General features: G+C 41.4%; 1 protein-coding gene across 1 annotated transcript in view; it reads right to left on the reverse strand.

Moving 5' to 3' along the window:
- Positions 1-27,493, reverse strand: part of GPC6 (glypican 6) — a 731,553-nt gene that overhangs the window by 418,458 nt on the left and 285,602 nt on the right. Inside the window, exon 3 of the mRNA XM_066588819.1 lies at positions 24,346-24,737. Within this exon, the coding sequence (XP_066444916.1) occupies positions 24,346-24,737 (392 nt within the window). The remainder of the gene's footprint in view (positions 1-24,345; positions 24,738-27,493) is intronic.

Genomic DNA, 27,493 nt, shown 5'->3' on the forward strand with positions numbered 1-27,493 from the left:
GATGGAAATTACATTATTATATAATTTGTATTAATACATATACGTTATTGAAATGTATTAAATCTTGTTTACAAAGGTTCTATTCTCAAAGAAGCAAAGATTCAAAGGTTACTGGAATGTATGTTCTTTCTTCATAAAGAAGCTCTTTGTATGATTGTATGCTTGTATTGTTGGACACAGAGCCAGCAAAGTCGTGCACAGTAGCACAAAATTCAAAGGCTTATTTGCTTTCCAGCAGTGTCTGAGAAAAGAGTGGAGGTCAGCAAGATCCCATATTTTACTAAATTTACTCTAGTTACTGACGTTCTTCATAAGTCATAATGTTCTTGACTGGGTAATAAGCTGGATGATTTGCAGCCAAGACTTACATTCTGTCATTCTGTCATCCACAGTTTTCTTTACCATTATTTATTCATTCATCTATGTTCAAACCTTTAATGTTGTTCTTGAATATGAATATCATGGGACAATAAGCTGTTTACTCTGATTGCATATTATTTACCATGGATTTTAGTAGTTTAAGATTTTTTGATGGTATTATGTCATTATTTGATGGATATACACTTGCAGCATGATGCTATCTGTAGATTTCTAATTTTACTACATCATTGTTATCTCAACAGAGAATTGTTGATTGGTTGCCTTGCTCTTAGTCATCTCAGAAATGTTACTTTAAGTTAGGATCCAGTGGATTCCTACTCCCCTACAGTTACTTGATACACTGATAGAGGCATTAGACTTTCCCTTTCATTATTTCTTTAAAATGTTGTATTCGCACTCACAATAGGAGATTTAGAGAAGAATAAAAAAGTTCACAGCAATAAAAAGAATAGATGGACTGGTATGTAGTCTGTCATAGATGACAAGGCTCTACACCTATGGTTTCAAGGTTGCAGTATATTGTCCTCACAGGTGATCCTGTTCAATTGGTGTTATATCAGGAGAGCGGGAGGAGGCAGGAGGCAGGATTTATGAATTGGTCAATCAATGCCACAGCTGAGCCAATTCATAAATTCCCCCTCCATAACGTGATGGCTGTGATTGGTTATTCGATTACTGCTTAGCCAATCAATGCAGCATTCAATGAACCAATCAGAGCCATCACTTTCTGAAGGCAGGATTTTTGGATCCTGTAACCAGGAAGTGATCTTCTGTGGGCGGCCGAGGACTGCAAGAAGCGCATTGGAGCTGCAGAAACCAGCGGGAGAGACCTGGACTGAGCTTGCTAGGTAAGTATAATAGGACATCCCAAAAAATAAGACCTGGTGCCTCTTTTGGTGCAAAAATAATTATAAGACAGGTTCTAATTTTCGGGGAAACACAAGGCTATATTACTTTCATACTCTCCCATTCGCTACCCCTCAAACATTAATGATAAAGTTCCAAAGACAACTTTCTAACTATTTGTGGAAGAGGAAGTGCCCTAGAATTTCTCTCTTGATTTTGGCTCTACATTGCTGCCAAAGGGGAACAGTCTTCCCCAATCTTGAAGCATAACAATGCTCCACTATCCTAAACCAATCTCTCACATGGTTGGCATAATCTTGAAAGTTGAGCTAGCCCCTTTTAGAAAAAGAAATAATTGAAACCAGATCCTTGTCCTCCCTTCTATATGAAAAAATTCTAACAACAGTCTCCCCAGTTTTAAACTCTCCCTCTCTCCCTCCCTATGCAATCTTCCTTAATATCCTGGGAGAAGATGACAACAAATGCCTATGTCAAAAAACTGTAGACCCACAAATGTTCCCATAGCAATTCTAGAATATTCTATTTCTGGTCTAAAGACAACCTCCTGGTCAATTAGAGACGTTGAATACTTGGATTATTTAATACATACAGAACTTCCCAAGCCTTTTCATATGCTACAAGCTACTTTCAGCATCCCTGATAAAGATTTATATAAATACCTTCAGATATGTTCTTTTTTAAGGCCCAATTACACACACAGATATCTTACAAAAGATTGAAAGATCAGCGAACATTTTGCACAGAGTACTAATAGGCATTAATTGCTATTAGTACTTTATTAGCTTCATTTGTATGCACATGAGTTTCTGGGAGCTGTTACAGAACTCAGCAGGAGGTGTGAGCTCTGTAATTAGCTCCATTGTTCAGCCATGGACTCCCCATGGAGAATTCAGCACCATGGAGAGCAGACACAGAGTGTGATCCTGCTTATCAGCTGTTCTGCAGCCATAGCTGAGAACTGAGAACAGCTGTAGCAATGTTATCAGCTGTAATCAGCTCTCCCCGGACAGTGCATAGCGTGCAGTCCTGCTTATCAATTGTTCTGCTGAACAACAGTTTTCAAACAGAACTGAAAAACATTGTTCGGCCGAACAGTGAAAGATGGGCACATTTAGAAACAATGATTATTGCTCAAAAGACAGCTTTTGAGCAAATTTTGAGTGATAATCGTTGTGTCTAAATGGGCCTTAAAACTCTACTCAAATACATAAAATCATAATACCTGAATAGGTCCTAAATGGGCTATCTAATACTCGAATGCATGCTAAACCTTGTATTTGATTTTTCTATGATTAACTGGTCGTGGAATTGAAATCCACCAAAAAATGCCATATTCTGAATTTGGAGAAAGACTTGAGAGAGACTATCTCTACAGAGGAGTGGTTGAAATCTTTTGAATGGCCGTGTATCCAAAAAAGCAAACACAATCGAAACACATCTAAAGGTTTTGACAAGGTGGTATTTTTCCCTGGCTCAGCTACACTATAAAAAGCTAAACCCTGATGTTCTTTGTTGGAGAGGATGTGGAAGCGAGGGCACTCTCTTACATATCTGTTGGTCATGCAAGTTGTTGGATGATTTCTGGAGAGTAATGTACAAACTGCTTGGACATCTCACTAAAGTCACCATCCTAAAACTTCCCAGGACAGCTCTACTATTTATAAGCTTAGATATGTAACCTCCTACCAATAGAATTTTGGTCATATTCTCCTGGGAGCTAAGCTCTTGATCGCTAGAAAATGGAAATCCAGAATCGAACAGATTATTAGGGACTTAAAACGAATGATATCTGAACATGGTATCTATAAAAAAGTTTTGGCCCTGAGAAATAATGCCATATCGAAATAAGGTTGTGGGGAACCCTTGGTTTAAAACTGTACCATAATGATGTCTTTTTCTACTGTTTACATGGTTTAAAACATTTTTCTTTTTCCCCTATATGTTGTCCTTCCCTCCCCCTTCTTCCTCTTCTCCATACCCTCCCCCACCCCTCCCCTATTTCCTCCTCCCCTTACCCCCCCCCCCCTCTCCCTTTTACCCTATCTTTTTTATACTGTAAAGTTTTGCAAAATTTTCTGAATTTTACTATAAGGGCTCAGTCAGATGAGCAAATTTTTCACGCATGTATAGGCACGTGAAAAAATGTGCACGTTGCATGTAGAAGAAATCGTGTAACAGGGTGTATTTGCACTCACTAGTCCTATGTTTTGCAGGTGCGAGTTTTAAAGGCCTGTAAAAAACAGACATGTGACCGCTTTTTAATTGGAAAGCATTGGTTCTAATAAATCCATTTTGAAAATGCGCCTATACATGCGTGAAAAATTTGCCCATCTGACTGAGCCCTTATTATGGATATGCTATGCTGTGCAGATAGCAACACAAATGCATACTTTGTGAATATGTATTTATTCTGAAAAATACCAATAAAAAGTCTATTGCAAAAAAATGAAGATATTGAATTACATCTTCTTTAAGAAGTAATATATAAATTAATTAGTAAAGGAAACTCCACAGATTACAATTGTGCTTACTAATGGTTATCATTAAGGATGAGCGAGTATACTCGCTAAGGCACTACTCGTTCGAGTAATGTGTCTTAGACGAGTGTCTCCCTGCTCGTCCTTAAAGATTCGGGGGCCGCTGCGGGGGCGGGGAGCTGCGGGGGAGAGCGGGGAAGAACGGAGGGGAGATCTCTCTCTCCCTCTCTCCCGCCTGCTCTCCCCTGCTCCCCGCCGTGACTCACCTGTCAGCCGCGGCGGTCCCCGAATCTTTATGGACGAGCAGGGAGATACTCGTCTAAGGCACATTACTCGAGCGAGTAGTGCCTTAGCGAGTATACTCGCTCATCCTTAGTTATCATGCTTTATTTTCAAATATTACTCACCCTACCACTTATGGTAAATTCATTGTTCATCTATTCTCCTATCATTTCTATGCACTGTATTTAAGTGTCAGCCTTTCTCCTCCCTAAGTGGCCTTTATTGCAGAGTTCATCATGGTACACTATTTTTGGACCAGAAATAGAAAGCCAGGGCTCAATGAAGACATCTGAGCATTAAAAGAGATGGAGCAGGGATGATGTAACACTGCTGCATAACATTGCAGATACAATACCACTCAAGATCTGCATTAATGTGGAGAAAACCAGATTCTTTTGTCTCACAATTTGTTCGGAAGCCCCCTCTCTTTCTCTTTGACTTTCTCTCACCATATATATTAATATACAATGGTGGATTATAATAGGGGCAATTGAGGTGACCGCCCCTGGCCCAAGGCTCCAGGGGGCCCCACAGCCAATCAAACTGTCCTTATTATAATTTGCTAATGCCATCCTACAGACAGCTAAGCTCTCATAATCAAGTCTCGGCCATCCCTGAAGCTTTGGTTCCCAATTGCATCTAGAATGGAGTTGCACCTAGTAGGCCCTTCCTTTAGCAACTCTACTCTAGAGACTTCACTAATAAGTTGACTAGAATGCAGTTGTTGGTGGTTGCGAAGCCCTACCCCATTCTGTGATGTCATAGTTGTTAGGGGTAGCTCCACTCTAGAGTTGACCCTGTAGTTTCTCCCTCTGTGCTCCGTGCTGACATCACAGGGGTAATCCTTCTTCCCACCCCACAGGGCCCTTCCTCTCTTTTTCCACCTGAGGCTGCAGCACTTGAAGGGTGTCTCTTCTTACTCCCAGTTCTACAGGTGCTGCTCTATGAAATGTGCTGCAGACAGGAATCAGCACTCAGAAGTACACCGTCAGCTAGGAGGAGTCCTATCAGCGTAGGTCATATTAAGGGTATGCCATAAATCACTGCAGAAGAGAATCCTGGACTCATCATCTGAAGAGTTAGCTGAAGCTGATTCTTCACCCTCATCTTATGTCTTCACTATTAGAGCTCATTCACATGGCCATATTTATGCTAGGTATTAATAGAACCCCTTTTTTTTACCCCAAAAGGGCTAATTTGCTTCTGCTCTTGGTTTTTTTTGCCTTCCTCTGAATCAACAACACAGGAGGATAGACAGGCTGAACTGGATGGACATTGTCTTCATTCGGCCTTGGCATGTACTATGCACTGAAATAGGCCATAGTAGTGAATGGGACAGCGCAAATACACAACTGCATATTTGCACATCAAAACAATGGGCCCTCCTGCGTATTTTTTTTCATGTGTAAATATGCTGCATATTTATGCATGCAGCAAATAGCAGAATGGCTAGAAATCATCATTTTTTGGTTGTCTATCACGCTGCGTATTACGCAACCGAAGTATACATCTGACCAGACCTTTAATCAGACTATCCCCTTTGTCCTTCAGAACACACGGGTTGTTTAAGGGTCCTTTTACACTCAATGATAATTGTTCAGATTCTCGCTGGATTACAGGATTCTGAACAATAATCGTTGAATGTAAATGCTGACAGCGACTGAACAACAAATGATAATTCATTTGTTGATCAATTTCTTCAGACTTCAAAATCAAATGACGATTGTGTAAACAGGCAGTCTATGAATGACAGCCTGTTTACTGTGAATGGAAGTGGACGGCCGAAGCGATCTCTGACAAACTCCGCCTCCAATCACTGAGTGATGATTGCTCCTATGCAGAGGCCCATTCGGGAGTCCTGAATGCTGAGCAGGTCCCTTAAATGTCCTAATTGTCAGATTATTTTAAAATTTTAGACTTGATTATATATTTTCTCTGCTGGATGATGGGCTTGTTTCCTGTCCTCCTGTTCTAACTGGAATCCAGTCAAATTTCACTTCGATCTAGGAACCTATTGCATGCCTGGTTCTTGCTGCTAGTTTGAACTCTTCATAGTCCTCTGTTATCTACTTGCACATTTTGCTCCTCCAGCCTAGTGGGATTACCCTTTTTAGGGTGGATGCTCTGTGAAGTGGTCAGTGCCATGACAAGCAGCAAACAGCACCATGCAGGCTGTGGCATAGCAAGGTCAGGTGGTATCCCCCCCTCACTTTGAAATTTAGCGCAGCATGTTCTATCTCGGCATGTTGTACGTGCCGAGATAGAGCAAAGTATAAGCAGCACGCAGCAGCCTCACAATGTGCATTGCAAGATTGCTGCGTGTCCTGCTCTGCTGATGCGCATTGACCCGCTGCCTTCACATGCTGAAGGCGGCCTAAGGGTATGTTTACACATCGCTGTTTTGCTGCAGATTTTGTTGAGGATTTTGTTGCAGATCTGCAGCATATTTTGCTCTTCCAATTGAATTCAAATGAGAAGGTGAAATATGCTGCAGTTTTGCACCAAAATCTGCAGCAAAACAGCAATGTGTAAACATACCCTAGGGCCTCTTTCACATGGGCTACAAAATCGCGAGATTTTGTAGCAATGCAACTTCGCTACAAAATGCATGTATGTGAAGCTCATGGTTTCCAATGGGTTCTTTCACATGAGATGCTTTGTAGCCTGGAAGAACCCATTGGAAACCACGAGCTTCACATACATGCGTTTTGTAGCAATTGTACATTGCTACAAAATCTCACAATTTTGTCGCCCATGTGAAAGAGGCCTAACACTGTGTATTCAGCGCAGTGCCAGTTGTGGGTGCATAAACAAAAAACATTCCTGGTGAAGTGCAATGCCTTTTACTGCACTTTTAACGGAGGTCAGATGAGTTCCTCATAACACAGCCACTGGCAGCCAATCAGCTGCACGTTGCAACCAAATTTTAGCCTGTGTGAAAGCACCCTAAAGCTTCATTCACCTCAGCAATGGGGGTTCCGTTGATGATTTCCGCTAGAAAACAGGACGAAATAGCACAGCAACCGTACCATTTCATCCCGTAAACACCAGCTGGACGGAAATCAAATGGACCCCCTATTATAGTCAATAAAGGGGCGCAGCGCCCTTTTGTTCTGTCATTAGACAGAACTGTTCGGCCATGGGGTGCAGTTTTCCTGCTCCCCCAATGCTGATATGAATGAGCCCCAAGTCCTTCCCTTAGATTTCCTATTCCCACTGGCTTTGGCTCGAAAAAAGACATCAAACACTGTTACGAAACCGCAGCTCATTTCCAAAAAGAAAATGTACAAAATCGCCCTCAGGCATGCATTTCAGAACAAACCATGGCCCGCATTATACTAGCGCTCCACCAGTGTTAGTAAATGACCCCCACAGATCGTAACCATGAAGACCACGCTAGCTTACGGTCATGCAGTTCTGCTATTAATGCCATGTGCAGTTTTCTTTTTTCCCCCCCATAACCAAAAACTGTGAATATACCACAAAGAGGAGACATGTAAGGATATCTACAGATGGACAGGTCATAGAAGCACCGCTACCACCACAGAAACCCTACTGGCTGCACTGTTCTTGTATCTACCAGAGCCTCCATCCTCAGAAGTGCCACTGAGGCAGCATTTTATACCATGTGACAGGGATTATTTGTTGGGGGGGGCATTATTTGAAAGACAGAGCATGATGGGGCAACTTAAACCCTCCCCTAGGCTAAAGGTAATGGAGGGCAAAGTCACCTGCACACCTCCACCTACTCTGACAGCCTGTGTGTCACAAAAACGCGGGAACTATTCCTGAGTAGACTAATATATGAGGGGCAGCCCAGCTCTGCTACATCAGCTGGCGGGAAGTGAGGTGTGCCCAGCCCTTTCTGCCATCCTAGTACTGGCCGTTATGGATTACCAGGTGAGCACGCTGAGATGCCCTCACTTGGCAGTGTCTTGTGCACCGTTTTCCCCACAGCAGAAGGTGCGGCAGCCAGAGAAGATCACGGAGAGCTGTCTCGGACAGTGATGGTCCATTTAACTCCATGCTCCTTATATTAGCGCATGGAGAGCTCCTCTCTGCGCCAATCCCCCAATGTGACGATTGCTTCCCCTTCTGTGCAGTAGCCTGAAATGAGGGACTGTATTTAGAGCCGCCACCACTCCAACACAGGGGGCGGGGCCGCCACTTACACCATGTCCACAGCAGCCCAGTGAGCTCAGTAATGAGGCACAGCTGGGGGCAGTCAGAGGCGGAGAGTGCAGGTGTGAGAGTGCTGCTGCCTGGGAAGCAGGACTTCTGCAGGCAGTGTTCCTCTAAGTGTGTGATGGCTACAGCAGTCCTGCTAGCAGTGGTGTAGCGAGATTTTTGTCACCCCCCTCAGTGACAGCACCCGGGGTGGCCCGCACCTGCTGCACCTCCCTTTCTATGCCACTGCATACATGAACACAGAGTTATGCATTTTGTTAACAATTTATATTGAATGTGGCAACATGCCAGATGAGCATAACAAGTGTTTGGAGAAAAGTAACCTAATTGTCTAAGAATATCATGGATGTTTATTAACTGACTTATCAAAAGAGTCAGCCTGACAGGACAAGTTGTTACATACCATGCTGGCCACCTCGCAGGATGATATAGCTATGCAGCTGCAGTGGCTGCAGTTTTGAATCTCTTGAAGCAAAATTCCATGTCCTGCATTGAGGCAGTAGCATGATACACTGATTTTTCAAAATCCTAAGTACATCAGATTCTGAAGAGGAACAATCTTTTTCTGTATCATCAAAACCCATAGCAGCACTTTATCCTGGATATGCAGAGCATCACATTATTAACTGTGACTGGCTGTTATGGAAGTGAGCACAGCATCTGGATTTTACAACCTTCATCATGTGGACTAAACAGTACAAATTCAACCGAGATAGGTATTCAACATGCATAATCAACGTTTGGCATGATGGAACCAATTGGGCATTGGGAAATGTTGCAACTAGTAACAGTTCAGTATTAATGTCTGGTTAGGCATGTTCAGCCAACAGCTAGTCGATTTGGTCCTTCATGAGAAATCATGAGAATTATATATGTAGCTTATTCAGCAACATGTCAACCCCTTTATTAAACAATTACCCCTCGCTCATTATTAAAGAATTATGCTTTATTTTGTAAGACATTCTTCCAGCATGATGGTGTCCCAGCAAACCAACCAACAGCTGCAACGTGTTCAAGACTGACTACATGACTCTTTTGTGGACCACATAATTGCACAGTATTGGGGCAAAACTGTGTGGAATTCACCAGGTCACATTTTTGAAGGACATAGCTTATGGCACACGTTTGAATGAAATCACCACCCTTTGTCAAAGAATAATGGGTGCAGTTGGACAATTAATGCCAGATTAATTAATTGCTGCTAAGCACAAATGCATCCTTCATGCACATGGAGACACATTGATAACTTCTTGATTTAAACGCTTTTGCTCTTCCTGCACTTAAATCATACATTTACAAACAAAATCATATTTTATGCTTAAATTCGTTTTTTGCTTGCTTTTGATAAATAGTTTCATAGCATTACACATCAATGAAGTGGTGAAGCCTACATCACTATTTGCCCTGTCACCACAACAACTGGGACATCCTTTACATTTATTATTGGAAGGATGTCCAACACCACAAATTATGCAACTAATCTTATAAATCCTCAAGTGAATGACTAAATAATGTCACTATATACTTCACCGAAGCATATAGCGTTTCAATTTTGATAAAAAGGACAATATGTATGCTGTCAGCCTTTATAAAAAATAAGTAAAATGATGTGTCAGTGATATTAAAATCTACCGTATGGATCTAACTTTACCACATCAGCACTATTAATAAGCCTGTCAACGATTATTTAAATCCATTTTAATATATTTCTCAGCTTACAAGCTACGCAAAGTACCGAAAAATGCCTTGGGGAGCATTTTTGCTAGTTTAACTCTGCAGTCAGAAGGCGAATATATATATTACCCAGAATTACCCTTTAGAGTTCAAAAGCATACGTATCATAAAAGACCTTCCCTTACAACTTCCCTCCAACCTCATCCCTTTTACATACGCACAGTTCTCAATTCCAGGCCAGTTGGCCATCCCAACATGTCTGCAGTATTGTCCAGCAGCTATTGTAGCTTCTGTTCCAGCTCCAATCTCCTCATCTCACCTTTAATTGTGCTCCCCCGAAATTCTCGATATTATGTGAGATTTTACCAAATCAGTCAATGTGTAACAATTATTTAATATTAAGATAAACATTTGAGCATAACTGGAGTTGGCATCATTAAGATTCCTTAGTAAGAATGACCTCGCTCCCACCTGCTGAGCTGTATTCATTAATGCTGTGCATGAACATATTGTAGTCTTCCCCCATATCCAATTACCGTATTTTGAGCAGCATCCAACAATTTCCTGTAACTTAATTTTATTCTACTAAAATGACAAGCCATAATTGATTCATTCTAAGCCAATTAACCTTGGCAGGTTACAGACTCCATAAGACTTACATGATCCTATGAATTATTATTGGAAGTAGTACTTCATGTCAAGGAGCCATCATTACAAGGTGTAAGTACATGTGCTCAATAGACATACCCATGTATAATACATTGGTCCTAAAGTTTACAACAAAATCCTAAAAATAAATGTTATCTTTAATTTTTTTTTAAATCCCTATTTATATCAAATTTCTAGATAACTAACAGATTTACTGGGTATCCTAATGTTATCTTTTATAGTCTGTCTTGAGATATGTTGGGAAAAATGTACTAGGTAATCACACCAGAATTCTGGTTCGGTTTGCACTAAAAAATGTTGGATAGCCATACACCACATTTATTATGTGCTTTAAGGGGGCTTGACCTAGTGTAAACCGGGTGTGACTTAAAATGTTTAAACAGTGTAATGTCTACAGCAGGGGCGTAACTATAGAGGATGCAGGGGATGCGGTTGCACCCGGGCCCAGGAGCCTTAGGGGGCCCATAAGGCCTCTCTTCTCCATATAGGGAACCCAGTACTATGAGTAAAGAATTATAGTTGGGGGCCCTGTTACAAGTTTTGCATTGGGGCCTGGGAGCTTCAAGTTACGCCTCTGGTCTACAGTGACATTGATCATACATCACAAACTGTTACCTTACATGTAATATATGCTACTTAGAAGCAGAAGCTTTATAGAAAAGGTTATCCCTACAATTTATAGATGCAAGAGTCATTTGATATGGCAGTTACATTGTGGTATCCACAGTTTAATGATTAAAGAATGATCTAACAGCATTTCAAGTGAACTTCCCTACTTTGGCTTTAAATTTCTTTTGGATCAAGGTGCATTTTTTTCAAGTCATGGCCTCTTTAAATACTGTTAAAATTGGAAAATTAAAGTTAAAAGAGCAGCTGGACAACAGACTTTTTTTGCAATTCATTTTACAATGAATTTTAGAAACAAAATAAATACAGAACAGTCCAAGAAAGCAGCTTAATTGAAATAGTTGCAGGTTGAACTGAGAGATGTTATCTCACAAGCACAATTTTTTCAATTTTAACTCAATCCAACTGTAGCAGGCCGTGTAATAAGATTACACATACCAGAGTCAATGTACAAGGGCAGGTGAACTAATTAAGTTGTTACCGCTTAGCAACTTAACTCAGAGTTTGCCTTCTGCTTTGACTTTCAGAAAACTTCCTCTTTGCTCTTCGTAACTGAAATATTGTGAAATCATATAAGAAATTACTTCTTACACCATTTACATTTTGTAAAATAGAAAAATCAGCAATTTCATAAAAAAAATAACTTGTGTTACTAATATGTGTGTAGTTAACAGAAATTGGACTTTTTAACTCATGCTACAATGCTCGTTATTGGGTTGGACATTGACTTATGAACTTGCTAACTCAAATGTTGCAAAGGTCATGAAAGGGTCAAACATTGACTGATATGCTAGCTAGCTCCAATACGTGGCACTAGCAAGATCACTTTCTTCCTTTTGAGATACAGCTAATTTCTGTAATCTACTCCCATGGAACAGTGGCGATAAAACTCTATATAAAGCTTGTATCTCTAATGTGGTAAAGTCTACTGTGGTCAAATCTGGTTTGGGGCAAAAATGGAAATTGTAATATACAAGTGCAGTAGTATATAGTATATCCCTAAGTAAGTGACACACCCATAGTCCAGTTCTGATACTGACATGCAAGTGCAGATTTTTTTTAGCAGAAGACAGAGATCAGCATGAGCCCAGACTCTGGGAAGTCTACAGCGATGTAGACCCATATGCAGTAACCTGTGATATAGTGTGTGTTCTAACACCTTTCTATTGGTACCAACATTAACCTTTTCAGTGTTTATGGTACAGTACCTATTCTGTGGGATCAGGCGAGATGGACTATCCTTTGCTTCCCACACATATCATAGAGCTTCATTGAACCTCCAGTGTCCATGACCTTGTTACTAGTTTTACTTCCTTGAAACACTTTGATAGGTATTGACCACTGCATACTGAGAGCACTCCATAGGACTTTCGAGCAATTTCGAGATGCTCTAACCTAGTTGTCTATATATCACAATTAGTAATAACGAGTAACCAGTGTACCTTTAAGTAGACAGTACTTTCTTTTACATTGAATACAGCTTTTTAGACTCCATCAGTGCAAGATATGTAAACTACGGTTTCTGTGATGTAGGATTTATAGAGAGTTTTCACAAATCAATAAACCTCAGGTGAGTTGTGTGTAAATAAACCAAGAAGCACTTCTAATTATTTTTGTTGTTATTTTCACACTATGCTTTTGCATTAAAAAATTCCTTAGTAATATTTTTTTTAAATATGAGTTACATTAATAAAACTTTCATTATTCAAAGGATTTTCCTGTCCAATACTATTGATGACTTATCTTCAGGATAAGTCATCAATAGTACATTGACAGGAGCCCATCACCTGAAACCTCCACCGTTCAGCAAACTCAAAGTGGATGAAGGCTCAAAACGCCATCCGTAGCACAATAGTTCGAGATGGTAGTGCAGTGCTCTATCACACCAGGCCACTGTGCTGTACACAGTATTTTTAGACTTCTGGCTGGCCTACTGCTACTTCAATTCATCTGATCAGTGGGGTCACTAGCAGTGAACCCTCCCACCGATTTGCAATTGATGACCTATCCTGAGAATAGGCCATCAATAGTATAATGTTGAAGTCCTCCCCACCTCAGCTTGAGACAAATGCCAACTAAGCCATTCTTTGTAATATTGGAAACTCCTTTTAAGGGATCATGGACCTCTTCAACTCATAGAACAGAGCCTCTCAAACTTTTTCTACTGAGGCCTCACCAGTCAGAACACAATGATGTTTGAGCTGACCACAGTCTGTGTAAAACTTAAGGGGATTGGCTGGTGGAGAATACCACACCCAGCCAGCTCAATTAACCCCTTCTTGTGAAGGTGTGAACACCAGTAGAACCACAGGTCCCAGACACACAACCATAACAATTATGCTGTTAAACTATACATTGAAGAAGTCAAAGAAAGACCTAAGCAGGATATATATTTATTCACTTCCATGAAAACTGCCCTGCGAGCTGCCCCTTACCAACAACATTGTGTCTGATCTGATCACATTACATATTTCTATTTGTAGATCCGGTAACCTTTTTCAAAGTTCAGGTGATACATATTGTGGCTTGCTGCTAGAAAAGTTTCTTTTATAGAACTTCAAAAATATGCTTGTGGTTATGGAGATGGTGTCTGCCAATGGTTTTTAAATCTGAAAATCTCAAGAATAAACTAAACTGTGTATCTCTGGAATTGTGATCTTTTGTTTTGCCTTCTCTTTTATCAATATTCTCACTGAATTTGGGGTCAATATTCTCATGTGTCATCTTTCTGCCAGACTTTTCAAGTGTTCCATGCTTTTAAAAGTTTTTCATTATCTCTCTAAAGGTGCTCAATGGTCAAGGGACTGAGCACTCATGTTATAGCTATTTCTTAATCTTTGCACAGCCTTCTGTCTCATTAAATGTATAACGTTTAATGTACCGTACAATGCCCAAGTTATAATATAAATTGCAAAAATGAATTGCCAAAATATCACTGAGTAATATGGCCTAATCAATATACTAGATAATTAAGCCACATCCTGTGCATTTGGCTTTTCATATCTTTGAGCATGAAGTACTGGATCAGGGGTGCAAGCTCTGAGTTGCCCAGGCCACAAGGGCCAATGGCACCTATTTCTGTAAAGATAGGTTGCTCCCTATGCATGGTGAAATCAAAAAGACTTATCCAGCACTATATCTCAATACAGTTGTCCAATATTGAAATAACAATAGTGTACTTGAATAGGAAGGTATGGATGCGCTACGTGATGGTATGGTGCACAGGTCCCTGGGAACCTCAGAGCATGGATTTCAGTTTCATTGTGCACCTATGAGAGATGGAGATTAAAACCTAATTGCAAAGTTGAAGATTAGAATGTAAGAAGCAGGAATCCACTTCCATGTCTCTTTAAGTCCTGTGGGACTGCTGCTATGGCTGAACTAAGGATAGCATACTCAAAGTGGCCTCCTTCTGCTATAATAAGGGCAGATCATCCAGGAAGTCATCCACCATCATCTGCAGGTACTGTTCCATATTGAGAGTCTCTGGAATTAACACAGGTCCACTGAAGGCTCTGTGCATGTATCATAGCAGAAGGAGGCCACTTCAAGTATACAGTCATAGCAGTGGTCCCATTGGACGTAATATAACAACACTCTTGTAAGTATAATTACTCTTATATAAATGATTAGGATTTTCTCCTACCATTTAAATAATTTTATTTACGGTTCATTTTTTGCATATTTTTTTCCAATAATTTCTGAAGTCAACTACATACATAATCAGAAATTCTCATACAAGAGTAATGTGCAGGCTTCTGTGATGTAGAACTTGAGAAGTGATGCAGCAGGTCAACATTTTTATAAGTGATCTGGAGGAGGGAATTGATAAAAAAAACTGATCAAATTTGCCGATGACACAAAGCTAGGAAGGATAGCTAAAACTAGGCAAGAGAGAGAGAATATTCAAAAAGACCTAGAAAAGCTTGAACAATGGGTGGTGACTAACAGAATGGTATTTAACAAGGAGAAATGCAAAGTCCTACATCTGGGCAAAAAAAAAATGAAAAAAGCGCATACAGAATGGGAGGAATTGGGCTAAACAGCAGCACATGTGAAAAAGACTTGGGTATACTAATAGATCATAGACTGAACATGAGTCAACAATGTAATGCAGCAGGCAAAAAGGCAAACACAATTCTGGGATGTATTAAGAGAAACATAGAGTCTAGATCACGTGAGGTAATTATTCCCCTCTACTCTTCCTTAGTCAGACCTCATCTAGAATACTGTGTCTAGTTCTGTGCACCCCACTTTAAAAAAGACTTAGACAAACTGGAGCAAGTTCAGAGAAGAGTTATCAAAATGGTGAGTGGTCTGCAAATCATGTCCTATGAGGAACGGTTAAAGGATCTGGGAATGTTAAGCTTGCAAAAAAGAAAGTTGAGAAGAGACTTAATAGCTGTCTACAAATGTCTGAAGGGCTGTCACAATGCAGAGGGATCAGCCCTATTCTCATTTGCACAAGGAAAGACTACAATCAATGGGATGAAACTGAAAGGGAGGAGACACAAATTAGATATTAGAAAAAAACTTTCTGACAGTGAGGGTGATCAATGAGTGAAACAGGTTACCCCAGGAGGTGGTGAGTTCTCCTTCAATGGAAGTCTTCAAACAAAGGCTGGACAGACATCTGTCCGGGATGGTTTAGTGAATCCTGCACTGAGCAGGGGGTTGGACTCGATGACCCTGGAGGTCCCTTCCAACTCTACCATTCTATGATTCTATGTTAAATTATATTTATCAGTGGATCTGTACAATGTCATCACTGGGTGTCTTCCAGATTCCCACCTCCTCCACATCTGCAAGGAACTACCAGAATAGTCTGAAAACTGGTTATCCACATGTTCCTACTGAATCAAACATCCACATTTTGCTAATCTAAGCTTATAGATTTATAAAGAAGTAAAAAAAAATAACTTACAATTGCAAGAAAAAGTAGTTAAACCCCTGTGAATTACCTGGATTTCTGCATTGATTACCAATAAAAAATGTACAAATGAGAAGAGAACAAATTATTATTCGTCGTTCAATTGATGCATGCATTTACACTAAATGACAATCTTTCAGATTCTCACTCGATTGGTGGAATCAGAACGATTTATCTGCCTGTGTAAAAGGACCAAAGTCACAATTATAGGCAAACAGAATTTAACTATGCTAATAACACAAACAGTTGTACCATTCATGTCTTTTATTCAGTACTTTCAGTAAACCTCCATACTGCAAGAAGAAAGAAAAAGGGAACTCTTGAATTGAATAACTTGTAGATCCTCCTATAGCAGCTATCACCTCAACCAAGTGTTTCCTGCAATTGAAAATAAAATTTACACAATTTTGAACCATTTGTTCAATGCAGATGTGTTTCAGTTCATTATTATTTCTTGGATGCCTTCCATACACAGTCTGCTTTAGGGCATATCACCACATCTCAGTAGGGTTCAGATCAGAACTCTGACTTGACCATGCAAATCATCTTCTTTGTTATCCATTCTTCAGTTGAATTGCTTATGAGCTTTGGGCCATTGTTTTGTTGCAGCAGCCAATGTCTTTCAAGCTTGAGCTCATGAATTGCATCCTTTTTCTTAAATGTTTTAATACATCTTACAATTTATTGTTCCCTCAATAATATCAAGTCATCCAGGGCCTGAGGCAGCAAAGTATCCACGAATCATGATGTTCCTTCCATCATGCTTCACAGTTGGGCTGAGGTTTTGGTGTTAATGTGCAGTGTTCTTTGTCCTCCAAAATGTTGTGCATTTATGCTAAAAAGTTCCATGTTTGTCTTATCTCTCTGTATAACATTTTCTTAAAAGCATTGTGGAACATCCAGTTGAGCAAACTTGAGATGGGTCACAATTAGAGATGAACGAGCATACTCGCTAAGGGTAATTGATCGAGTGAGCATTGCCCTTAGGCCTTAGTCACACGGGCGTTTTTGCGAGATTTGCGGATCGCATGACGGATGCGCATCAGCAAATCGTGTGACCGGGGCCAAAAAAATCGCCCGAAAAATCTGCTCCTAGCCGCGTTTCATTAGTAGCGGGCCGGAGCTGTCCAGCGCATTGAATTCAATGGAGCGGCAATACAGCCGGCTCCATTGAAAGCAATGCGCTGCAGGCGATCGCGGGATGAATGGTCGGGAAGGGCTTAAATATATAAGCCCTTCCCTGCAATTCATCCAGAAATGTGTAAAAATAAAAAAAATATATATACTCACCTTGTCCCGGCAGACGGAGTTCAGCGCGGCCGGCCTGCAAACATCGTTCTTCTCTGCCACAGCTGTTACAGCTGTGGCAGAGAAGAATGATTTGTCTTCTATATGTTCTCAATGGGGTCAGCGCTGCTGCCGCCGGCCCCATTGAGCGCATATAGAGAAGAGAACAGGAATCGCAGATCACAGATAGGTGCGAGCTGCGATTTCTGTTCTATAATTTATCGGACGAGCGCAGAAAAAGCGCTCATGTGTCCGATACCATTGCAAAGCAATGGTTTTAAAAAATCGCCGGACGCATGCGCATGCGCAAATCGCGTGAAAAAACGCCTGTCTGACTAAGGCCTTAGCGAGTACCTGCCCGCTCGAGAGAAAAGGTTCGGCTGCCAGTGCGGGTGACAGGTGAGTTGCGGCAGTGAGCAGGGGGAGCAGGGAGGGGAGAGAGAGATCTCCCCTCTGTTCCTCCCCGCTCTCCCCCGCCGCTCCCTGCCCGCCGCTCCCTGCCCGCCGCCGGCCATTGCCCTTAGCGAGTATACTCGCTCATCACTAGTCACAATCTTTTTTTTGGACAGCAGTGGCTGCCTTCATGGTGTCCTTACTTGAATACTATTCTTGTTCAGCAATTATCTGCTAGTGGACTCATGAAATTAGGTTTTGCAGTTTGAACCACGTTCTGCTGTTATCCTGCTGGGATTCTTCTCCCTTTTTTCATTAGTTCTTATTGTGCTCCTAGAATGATCTTAACTAAATGCTCACTCCTAAGGAGAGTAGCAACTGAATTTTCTCTGTTTCTACATAATTCATCTAGCTGTGGATTATTGTATACCCAGGTTTTAAGCAATAATTTTGTAGTCATTTTCAGCTTTAGGCATCTTTGTGATATGCCTTTTAAGGTCTTCTGAAAGTTGTTTGCATCAAGACATGAATCAAAATAACATTGGGTCAATTTAGTTACTTTAATTGAAACACCTCTGCCATTTAATGTAGCACCTTTTGCCAATTTATTCTTGGAAAAGTCAATAATACCAGGGTTCACTTTCTTTTACTCCTGTGTGGATTCAGTGTGTTTGTGCTTGTCTATAATTGTGACCTATATAACAATCGGACCAAATTTCATTAATAATCAATGAAGAAATCAAGGTAATTCCAAAGGATTCACCTACTTGTTTTTGAACCTGTATTTGGCTGAAAGTTACTTAAATAGAGTCCAGAACATTTATTCCTTATCTGCTATAAAGAAACATAATAATGATTATATACAACACACAAACAATTATGTAAATATTATATTCATACATGCTATGTGCATACATCTTTTACATATTAGTTATATATAAATTATAGATCATATAATTGGAAAAGGCAAATAATAGAATGAAAAATCTAATGAATGTTGTCAGTAATTATAATGTTTATGGTAATGTCTCAGATTTGTATTTTAATTATATTCTATGGATCACTGATCAAGAGATTTATTCCAGAATTCATATTTGAAGTCATTAATGTCCTTTCTCTTTTTCACAACTTAGCAGCTTTGTCACATTTTTTTGTTCTTCTTGTAGATCAACAAAGTAGGCAAATAGCTGGTTGAAATTAATGAAATAGTTTATTTTCTAAATCTTATAATCTTACTTATGTGAGTATATTGTGACCTTAGGCATCTTAGTTTCTGTCCTTCTTCTAGCAATATAATGCCTGTAGGAAGATACATTTTCTATCTCAAAATACACAATCCAGCTACAAAATTACATTTACACATATAAAGCATTTAAGTAAATATGGCCTAATTTTCTAGTGCACTTTCAACTCTTTGCTGGTGTACGAATCTAAAAGATGATCCATGCATCTGTATACATTGTACATCAGATGTATAAGTTTATGTATAAGTTTATAAGTATGAGACTTTGAATAAGTATAAATCCAATAATGGATAGGCTGTGCCAGGCTCTGCTTATACTACTGTTACAGCTTTCAATCTTAAAGGAGCATGAAAAGTATGATGGATCTGTTATGTTTTTTTTTTTTTTTTTTTTAAAGGATGCCAACTAATCTTAGTGGAGTTCATTCATATATCATTATAAATATGTCTGTCACGTTTCTACAGGTTTAGGCCTCTTTCCCAGGCTTCTTTCCCATGAGCGTATATTAGCACGCCATTTTCACGGCTGGCTGATATATGCTACGATCTGATGCATTGGACTCCAATATAGCCTATATAGCGCCAGACGATTTTACATCGGGCCCAAAAGATAGTCCTGGAGCTACCTTTCGGGCCGGAATGCGTCGGCCGCTGCATAGGCTCCTATGGGAGCCCATGACAGCAGACGGAGGTGGGAGGGAGTTTAGCAGTGTGGCTGCTAAAATCCCTCCCTCTGCTCTCCCCCACCCCCCTCACTCTTTACAATGTGAGGGGGTGGGACGGGGCGAAGCTAAGCACTGCCCTATCCCACCTCCTCCCATTTCTGGCTGTGAAGCTCAGCTCCGCCCCCTCCTTAACCCTTGTCCACAGCCAGCAATGGGAGGAGGCGGGATGGGGCAGCACCCAGCACCGCCCCATCCCACCCCTCCCATTGCAGAGAACAAGTGGGGAGGAGAGCTGGGGTGAGCCTGCGAGGGGAAGGGAGGGGAAAGGGGCGATGCATGGTAGCCTCAGCATAGCCTCAAATGTTTGATTTGTGCGCCCGTTCACCAGTTTAATCTCTACCATCGTAGCATATATCAGCCAGCCATGAAAACGGCGGCCGATATACGCTCGTGTGAAAGAAGTCTTTAACTCATTTTGAAGGATAAATAGTGCTGTAGACTATGCTATTTTTCTGTAAACAAAAACACCTGAACCCTCATCAACTGGAAGCTATACTAGATACTATAAATCTCACACATTTATGCATTTTGCATAGCATGAACTGTTCTAAAATCAAATAAAAATCTTCAAATGTCAAAAACTCCTAGAATTTCAAATTTGATAAGTGACTTATCTTTAAGACAAAGATATATTGCATATGATTAAAATGCAGAAATAAATGATCCCTTGCAGTAGTTATCAAATCTGATTTATTTCAAGACACACAGTATTAGGTTAATTGTATAAAATAAATAAAAATACCTATGGAATAATTTATGCCTTAACTGATAATGACTGCTGCTTATATCAGTACAAGGTACATAATAGTAAATATACTTGAAGTACATGAGGGAAAGCTCCAGGAGTAAGTAGCACTGAAGATGAGCTCTTCAATTTATACCTTGTAATGAGCAAACTGTAAAACAAAACTTGGCAAAGTCTTCATCTATAGAGACTTCAATGCAAAAACAGTGAGAGAAAAAGTCTATGTGACCGCCAATGGAAACATCTTCATATTCAGAGCAGAGACTGACTGTCATAGTCCAGTATACACTGAGTGAAATAGCTATGATGACACAGTCAACAAAAGCGTCAAAAAACTGCTAAACCTCTGCCGAAGCCTGAGTCTTCACATGCTCAATGGCCACACTAAGGGAGACTAGGAAGTAATACAATGAACTTCAACGTAGATAGCAAGTAAACCATCTGTACAGAAAACACAGCAAAGCAGCCCCTACAACCTGCCTCAATCTTTTAAATAGTTCAGGCTGTCTGCTACAAAATATAAAGAGATCTCCAACAAACCAGAAATCAGGGAGTTCATATTCACTGAAAAAGCCAAAAATACAATACCTGAAGGTCTGCAAAGCAGACACGGTCGCCACAGGCACGATCGCCATAAGGCAGGCACAATCGCCACCGGCACAATCGCCGTAGGGCAGGCGCAATGGCCTTAAGCCCTGAAGATATGTAGTCAGCCAGACAATAATGTGTGGAGGAGCAGCTTGTTCCTGGCAGGCTAATATGCAGTCACCCACTCAACCCAGCCCAGATGGGGAGGAGTGACTGCATATACTAATAGCCTGCACATGTGAACGATACCAAAGATGTCAGCCATAGATGGGTGGTGACCCACCATACAGGATATCAACCCTGGCTGATATGACAGCGGGTTGCCCTGTATCTCCAAGGTGGGCCACACTGGCTGACATCTTGGGCTCCCCCACCAACTAGCAAACTACATACAAAGATACTAATGCATACTAATAAAATGCGGGTGTTGGTACTGCATTTTGGCCAAAACGCATAGGCTGACGGACCGCGTCGAGGTCACACCGGCGATTGTGCCTGCCTTATGGCGATCGTGCCTGTGGCGACCGTGTCTGCTTTGCAGACCTTCAGGTATTGTATTTTTGGCTTTTTCAGTGAATATGTGTTTTTTTTTTCTTTTTCCTCACCTCTGTGATTTTATGTAATTTATTGTGAGTTAGCGTAGGTACTGACGGAAGCGGTGTGACCTCGACGCGGTCCGTCAGCCTATGCGTTTTGGCCAAAATGCAGTACCAACACCCGCATTTTATTAGTATGCATTAGTATCTTTGTATGTAGTTTGCTAGTTGGTGGGGGAGCCCAAGATGTCAGCCAGTGTGGCCCACCTTGGAGATACAGGGCAACCCGCTGTCATATCAGCCAGGGTTGATATCCTGTATGGTGGGTCACCACCCATCTATGGCTGACATCTTTGGTATCGTTCACATGTGCAGGCTATTAGTATATGCAGTCACTCCTCCCCATCTGGGCTGGGTTGAGTGGGTGACTGCATATTAGCCTGCCAGGAACAAGCTGCTCCTCCACACATTATTGTCTGGCTGACTACATATCTTCAGGGCTTAAGGCCATTGCGCCTGCCCTACGGCGATTGTGCCGGTGGCGATTGTGCCTGCCTTATGGCGATCGTGCCTGTGGCGACCGTGTCTGCTTTGCAGACCTTCAGGTATTGTATTTTTGGCTTTTTCAGTGAATATGTGTTTTTTTTTTTCTTTTTCCTCACCTCTGTGATTTTAAGAAATCAGGGAGTTGCTCCATACCTATTACACCAAGAAGTTTGAGGTAAACACATAAGTGGTAAATCAACCCTTACATAAAAGAGTAGGGACAAGTGCAACTCAGCCAACTACCAAGGGATATGTTTCAGCAGCAATCTATGGAAACTGTTCAACAATATCCTGAACATGAGGATCCTCAGCTTCTTCAGCCAGCACAACGTCCTCAGCAAAAGTCAATCAGGATTCATGTCAAATCACTGCACCGTCGACCACAGCCATATCAAGAGCCATATCCACAACACAAATCAGGGAAAGATCTACGTTTGCTTTGTGGACTTTAGAAAGACTTTTGACTCTGTATGACATGGGGGGCCTGTTCCTGAAACTGCTGGAGAGTGGAATAGGAGGAAAAAATAGAATTACATCAATAGCTCCTACACTCAGAACAGATGCAGTGAAAAGGTGAGCAGGAATAGAACCGCTTATTTCCAGCAGAGTCGAAGAGTCAGACAGGTCTGTAGCGGGCCTAATGCTCCTTAACATCTACATCAATGAGCTAACCGCAGCCCTGGAGTCCTCCTCTGCACCAGGCCTCACCCTTCACAACATTGAAGTGAAATTTTTGCTGTATGCAGATGACCTCCGGCTACTTTCACAACCGAGATAGGACTCCAGGACAACCTGCAAATGTTGGAAAGATTCAACACCACATGGGCACTTCCCATCAACCCAAAGAAGACCAACATCATGGTGTTCCAGAGAAGAAACACAAAATTAATCTAGCTTCATGCTGAACAACTGTCCACTTACAGCAACTGAAAAGTACACTTACCTGGGCCTAAAAAGCAACCAATCAGGGAGTTTCAAATCAGTCATAGAGATTCTAAAAGACAAGGCATACAGAACATCTTATGTTATCATAATGACTATACCACCTCAAACTACCAGTGATAGTCTCGCTCAAAATCATTGACAGCATCATTGCCCAATCCTCCTGTATGGCAGCGTAGTCTGGGGTCCGTACACATACCAAGACCAGTGAAAGTGCAATGCGAGCCCAACAGAAGTATTCCACCTGGAATTCTGCAAGCACTTTCTCCAAGTCCATCGGAGCACAAACAATGCCTGTAGAGCTGACCTGGGTAGACTCCCTTACAATTCAGAAGAGGGCATTATCATTCCATTACACCTAAAAAGTAGCAATCCCAGCTCCTACCTTCACAAAGACTTGCTACACCAAAGGGCCCCCAGCCAAATTCAGCCAGAAAAATCACCACCCAGGGCTACCTCACAAAATGAACAAAACAATAAACACAAGCCAAGGGCAGTATATCAGTGACTGGAGGAATGGCATAAGAGCATCCCAGAAATGGATAATATACCAGGGGCTACAGAGGGACTACAAACTAGCCCCATATCTGGAAATCCAACAAACCACAGACAGCACCAGGTCATGAGCTGCTACTGACTGAAAGCCCACATTCTGGCAATTGAGTCAGGATGGCACAGGCAGAACTACAAATCCAGGGAGAGCAGTGTCAACAGTGCTACCAAGAGACCACAGAGGATAAATCTCACTTCCTGCTACAATGCTCCATGTACTCAGCAGCAATGGATGCTCACTTCAGGAGACTCTGCTCTCCACCCGGACTTCAGCTCCATGTAAGAGGAAGAGAAACTCCACATTCTGTTGGGGGAAGAGGAAGACACAGCGGCCATAGCAGCACAATATGTCAGTGCCTGCAATAGACTGAGAGGAGCGTGATATGCCATGGTCTTCTATACCCCATACATGATACACTATGGACCTCTATACACCATATTTAAAAAAAGCTGAAGACTATTTATTCTGGATAACAAACAATAAGGCTAGAATCACACATGCAGTTTTTGTAGCAGTTTTAAATAAGTTTTTTGAGCCAAATCAAAGATTGGATACAAAAGAAAAAATATATATTTATTTTCCCCTTTTACATCTATCCTTCTCTTGAATCTAATTCTATATTTGGCTCAAAAAAAGAGCTAGACTAGCCAAAGAGAAAATTGGTAATATCATACAAAAATATTTGTTTTTACCTTAGATACTTTGTTGGCCACTTCACGACCTAAAGTTAGTGCTTGGACAAATGTTCGAGCTGCAACAAAAGCTTTAGTAACTTGAGCTTTCAGTTTCCTAGGTACTTCTCCAAATGGTTTTAGTTTATCAATGTATTTGCTGACACATTCAAGATAGTCTTCTGAAAAATGATATTGAGGATTTATTAGCTGAAACATACGTTCTAGCAGACGAGCCCAGAAATCATTCAGCATTTCTTCCAGGTTGACATTTCCTCCTGTATAGTAGAGTTTTAGCTCAGTAAATAAGTCCTGGAATATTTCTGAATTCTGTGTGTAAAGCAACCCATATGTCCTTACAAATATTTCATGAAGAGACTTTTCTGCATTCTCCAGAAGGGATTTGAAAATTTCTAGAGAGACCAAAAATAAAAATTAAAAATAAATCATAATTACTAGAATAAATAGTATGACAATGCATAGGGAAAATAAAAGTTAAATTAAACCATGGCATATAAATATCAACAAGAAAGCATTTAGAAATATAATAAAATGTTTTGTCCTTGTAATAAAATTTACATTGCATATAATTTACATGTATCCTCATTGTAACAACCTGCACCCCAATTCCCAGTTATGTATATCACCAGCCGGGGACACAATGTTAAAGAATAGAGATGAGCGAACATACTCGCTAATGCAAACTACTCGAGCGAGTAGTGCCTAATGCGAGTACCTGCCCGCACGTCTCTAAAGATTTGGGTGCCGGAGGGAGGCAGGGAGTGGTGGGGAATAGCGGGGAGGAACGGGGGGGGAGATCTCTCTTTCACTCTCTCCCCTCCCCCCCCCCCCCCCCGCTCCTCCCTGCTCACTCCCACAACTCACTGCTCTCCCCCGCCGGCACCCGAATCTTTAGAAACGAGCGGGCAGGTACTCGCATAAGGCACTACTTGCTCAAGTAGTTTGCCTTTGCGAGTACGCTCGCTCATCTCTATAAAAGAACTATATAAAATATGCAAAAAAAGTTTTTTTTGGTAATCATTAACATCTAAATGTATGCAATTGCTTGAGCCTATTCATTTGTATTTAAAAAAAACACATTTATTGTCGCTGTTGAAACGCAGATATGGGGATCCCTGAAACTTGGCATTTCACATGCAGTTTATTTCCCACACTTTAGCCAAACACAAGAGTGGATTAAAAAGGGAGAAGAAGTATCAGCCTTTCCTTTACTCTTTTTCTTGTTATTTATCTTCATTTAGGGCTGCTTTACACTGGCGAAAAAATCGTGTGATTTTCACGCGGCAGAGCAGAAATTCAGCTGTGGGTGTGCCGCGGATCCGGACGGCTTCCATAGGCTTCAACAGAGGCCTGCGGGAGACCCGCACTACAATGGAGCATGCTGCGGGTGTTTTCCCATTCATGCAATCAGCGCCTCAGGGGAAAATGACATCCGCAGGTATTTAATTACCTGTGGGTGTCCAATGCATCCCCATGGGCGCGCGGATCACGTGTGCGGGTGATCCCCTGTGGATATTTCCCCATGGACATGAGGCCTTAGTGATTGATATTTATATTTAACCCCTTCCCACATCTAGATGGTAAAGCACATCAAGGGCCTGATATATGTTGGCATATTTTGATGTGCTATTATGTCAAGGTGAATGATTGGGTACTGTCCCTGTACACTATGCCACCACAACTGCCATGACTGGAGAAAACACTGATCCTGGGGTAGTGGCCCAAAGTCACTGGGGCCCCTCCAGAATGAATGCTATATGTAGGTTGTATTGTCTTGTACTTGCCTGGTATAGCGTCTTAATGTGGAGTGAATCAGTTAAATGTACTAATGTTTGCAGGAATGAGAGGGTTAACATCTGCAAATGTGTTGTCTATGTCTGGAAATGTATCATTTTATGTTGTGAGTTGGAAGTCATGTGACCATGCTTCATATATGTGGTTGCAAGGTGGAATGTAAGGGAGACGTTGGACAGTCAGTGAGAGACCTAGAGTGTAGTCTGCAAGAGAGAGAGGTAGATGCTTTTGGACCCCAACAGACACTGATTGGTCTGTACGTAGATAATGGAAGAGGCCGAGTGATTTCCCAAGAGTGGCCCTGGGACTACTACCCCCAAGAATTCTTCCCACTAAGCAGAGGAAAGGAGATCACCGCACAACTCTGAGAGCAACTGAAAGTGTGAGTGCTGACAGGTTGAGAGTCTGGCGGAGTGAGGAGCGTATTTTCTGGGTGTGGAGCTGCACAGATAACTGGGACTGTGGGCCCGATATTCATCCTGAGTTTTGCCTCCCTGTCTAACCACCAACTTTGCCTGTACTGGTGTTTTGCTCTGGCCTATGTACTGTTGGACAATTTAGTGTTGGCGTTTACCAGTAAAGCAACATTGCCGACTGTTCCTGGCTTTGTTTTCAACTATACTCTGTGTGTGTGTGGACATTTCATCATCCAACTTCACTGCAGAGGTAGGAATGGTGGCATCACGAGACATCGAACTGTAAGTTCTGAATTCGCAGCTTGGTTCATTGTTTGCCTTGAAGCCTCTCCTAAGTAGTGGCCTGGATGGGTTTCAATCATCCCCTATGGGGGAGGAGATGGTAGAGCCACTGTGACAAGTGAGATCTCTACTCCCGCAATCTCTTCAGCTGTGGGCCCGCTCCTCGCCTGCCCCACTTGCAGTTAAAGGGAACTGACTATGAGCACCATAATCTAAGTTATGGTTCTCTTAGGGCAGGTTCCCAGGAGCTCAGGGAGGTACTTTTTATACTTACCTGCCTCCTGATGCCTACGCTATCAGCCTTGAAAGTCAGTACACACACTGTGAAGGGGACTCATAGCCGCAGGCTGATAGAGATAGAGATTAGTAAGAGCGTGCGTGCACAGACTGAAGTTTTGAGTCTGATACACAGTCCTTTCGCTGACTTTCATAGGCATGTATAAGAAATACCTCCCTTTGCTCCTGGGAACCTGCCCTATAAGCCCCATAACTTGGTTCATGCCACTCATAGCAGGTGACAAGTTTCTTTTAATTTCTTATAATACCACAATCAAGCCTGATCATGGCAATGTAAAAGGGGAGGAATCCCCTGTAGCTGTGATTGTAAGTCAGGGTTGGCATCACAATGAAGACAGTCTATGCCGCTTTATATAGAT

This window comes from Eleutherodactylus coqui, chromosome 1 (assembly GCF_035609145.1).
Source record: "Eleutherodactylus coqui strain aEleCoq1 chromosome 1, aEleCoq1.hap1, whole genome shotgun sequence".
In the NCBI taxonomy this organism is placed as follows: domain Eukaryota; kingdom Metazoa; phylum Chordata; class Amphibia; order Anura; family Eleutherodactylidae; genus Eleutherodactylus; species Eleutherodactylus coqui.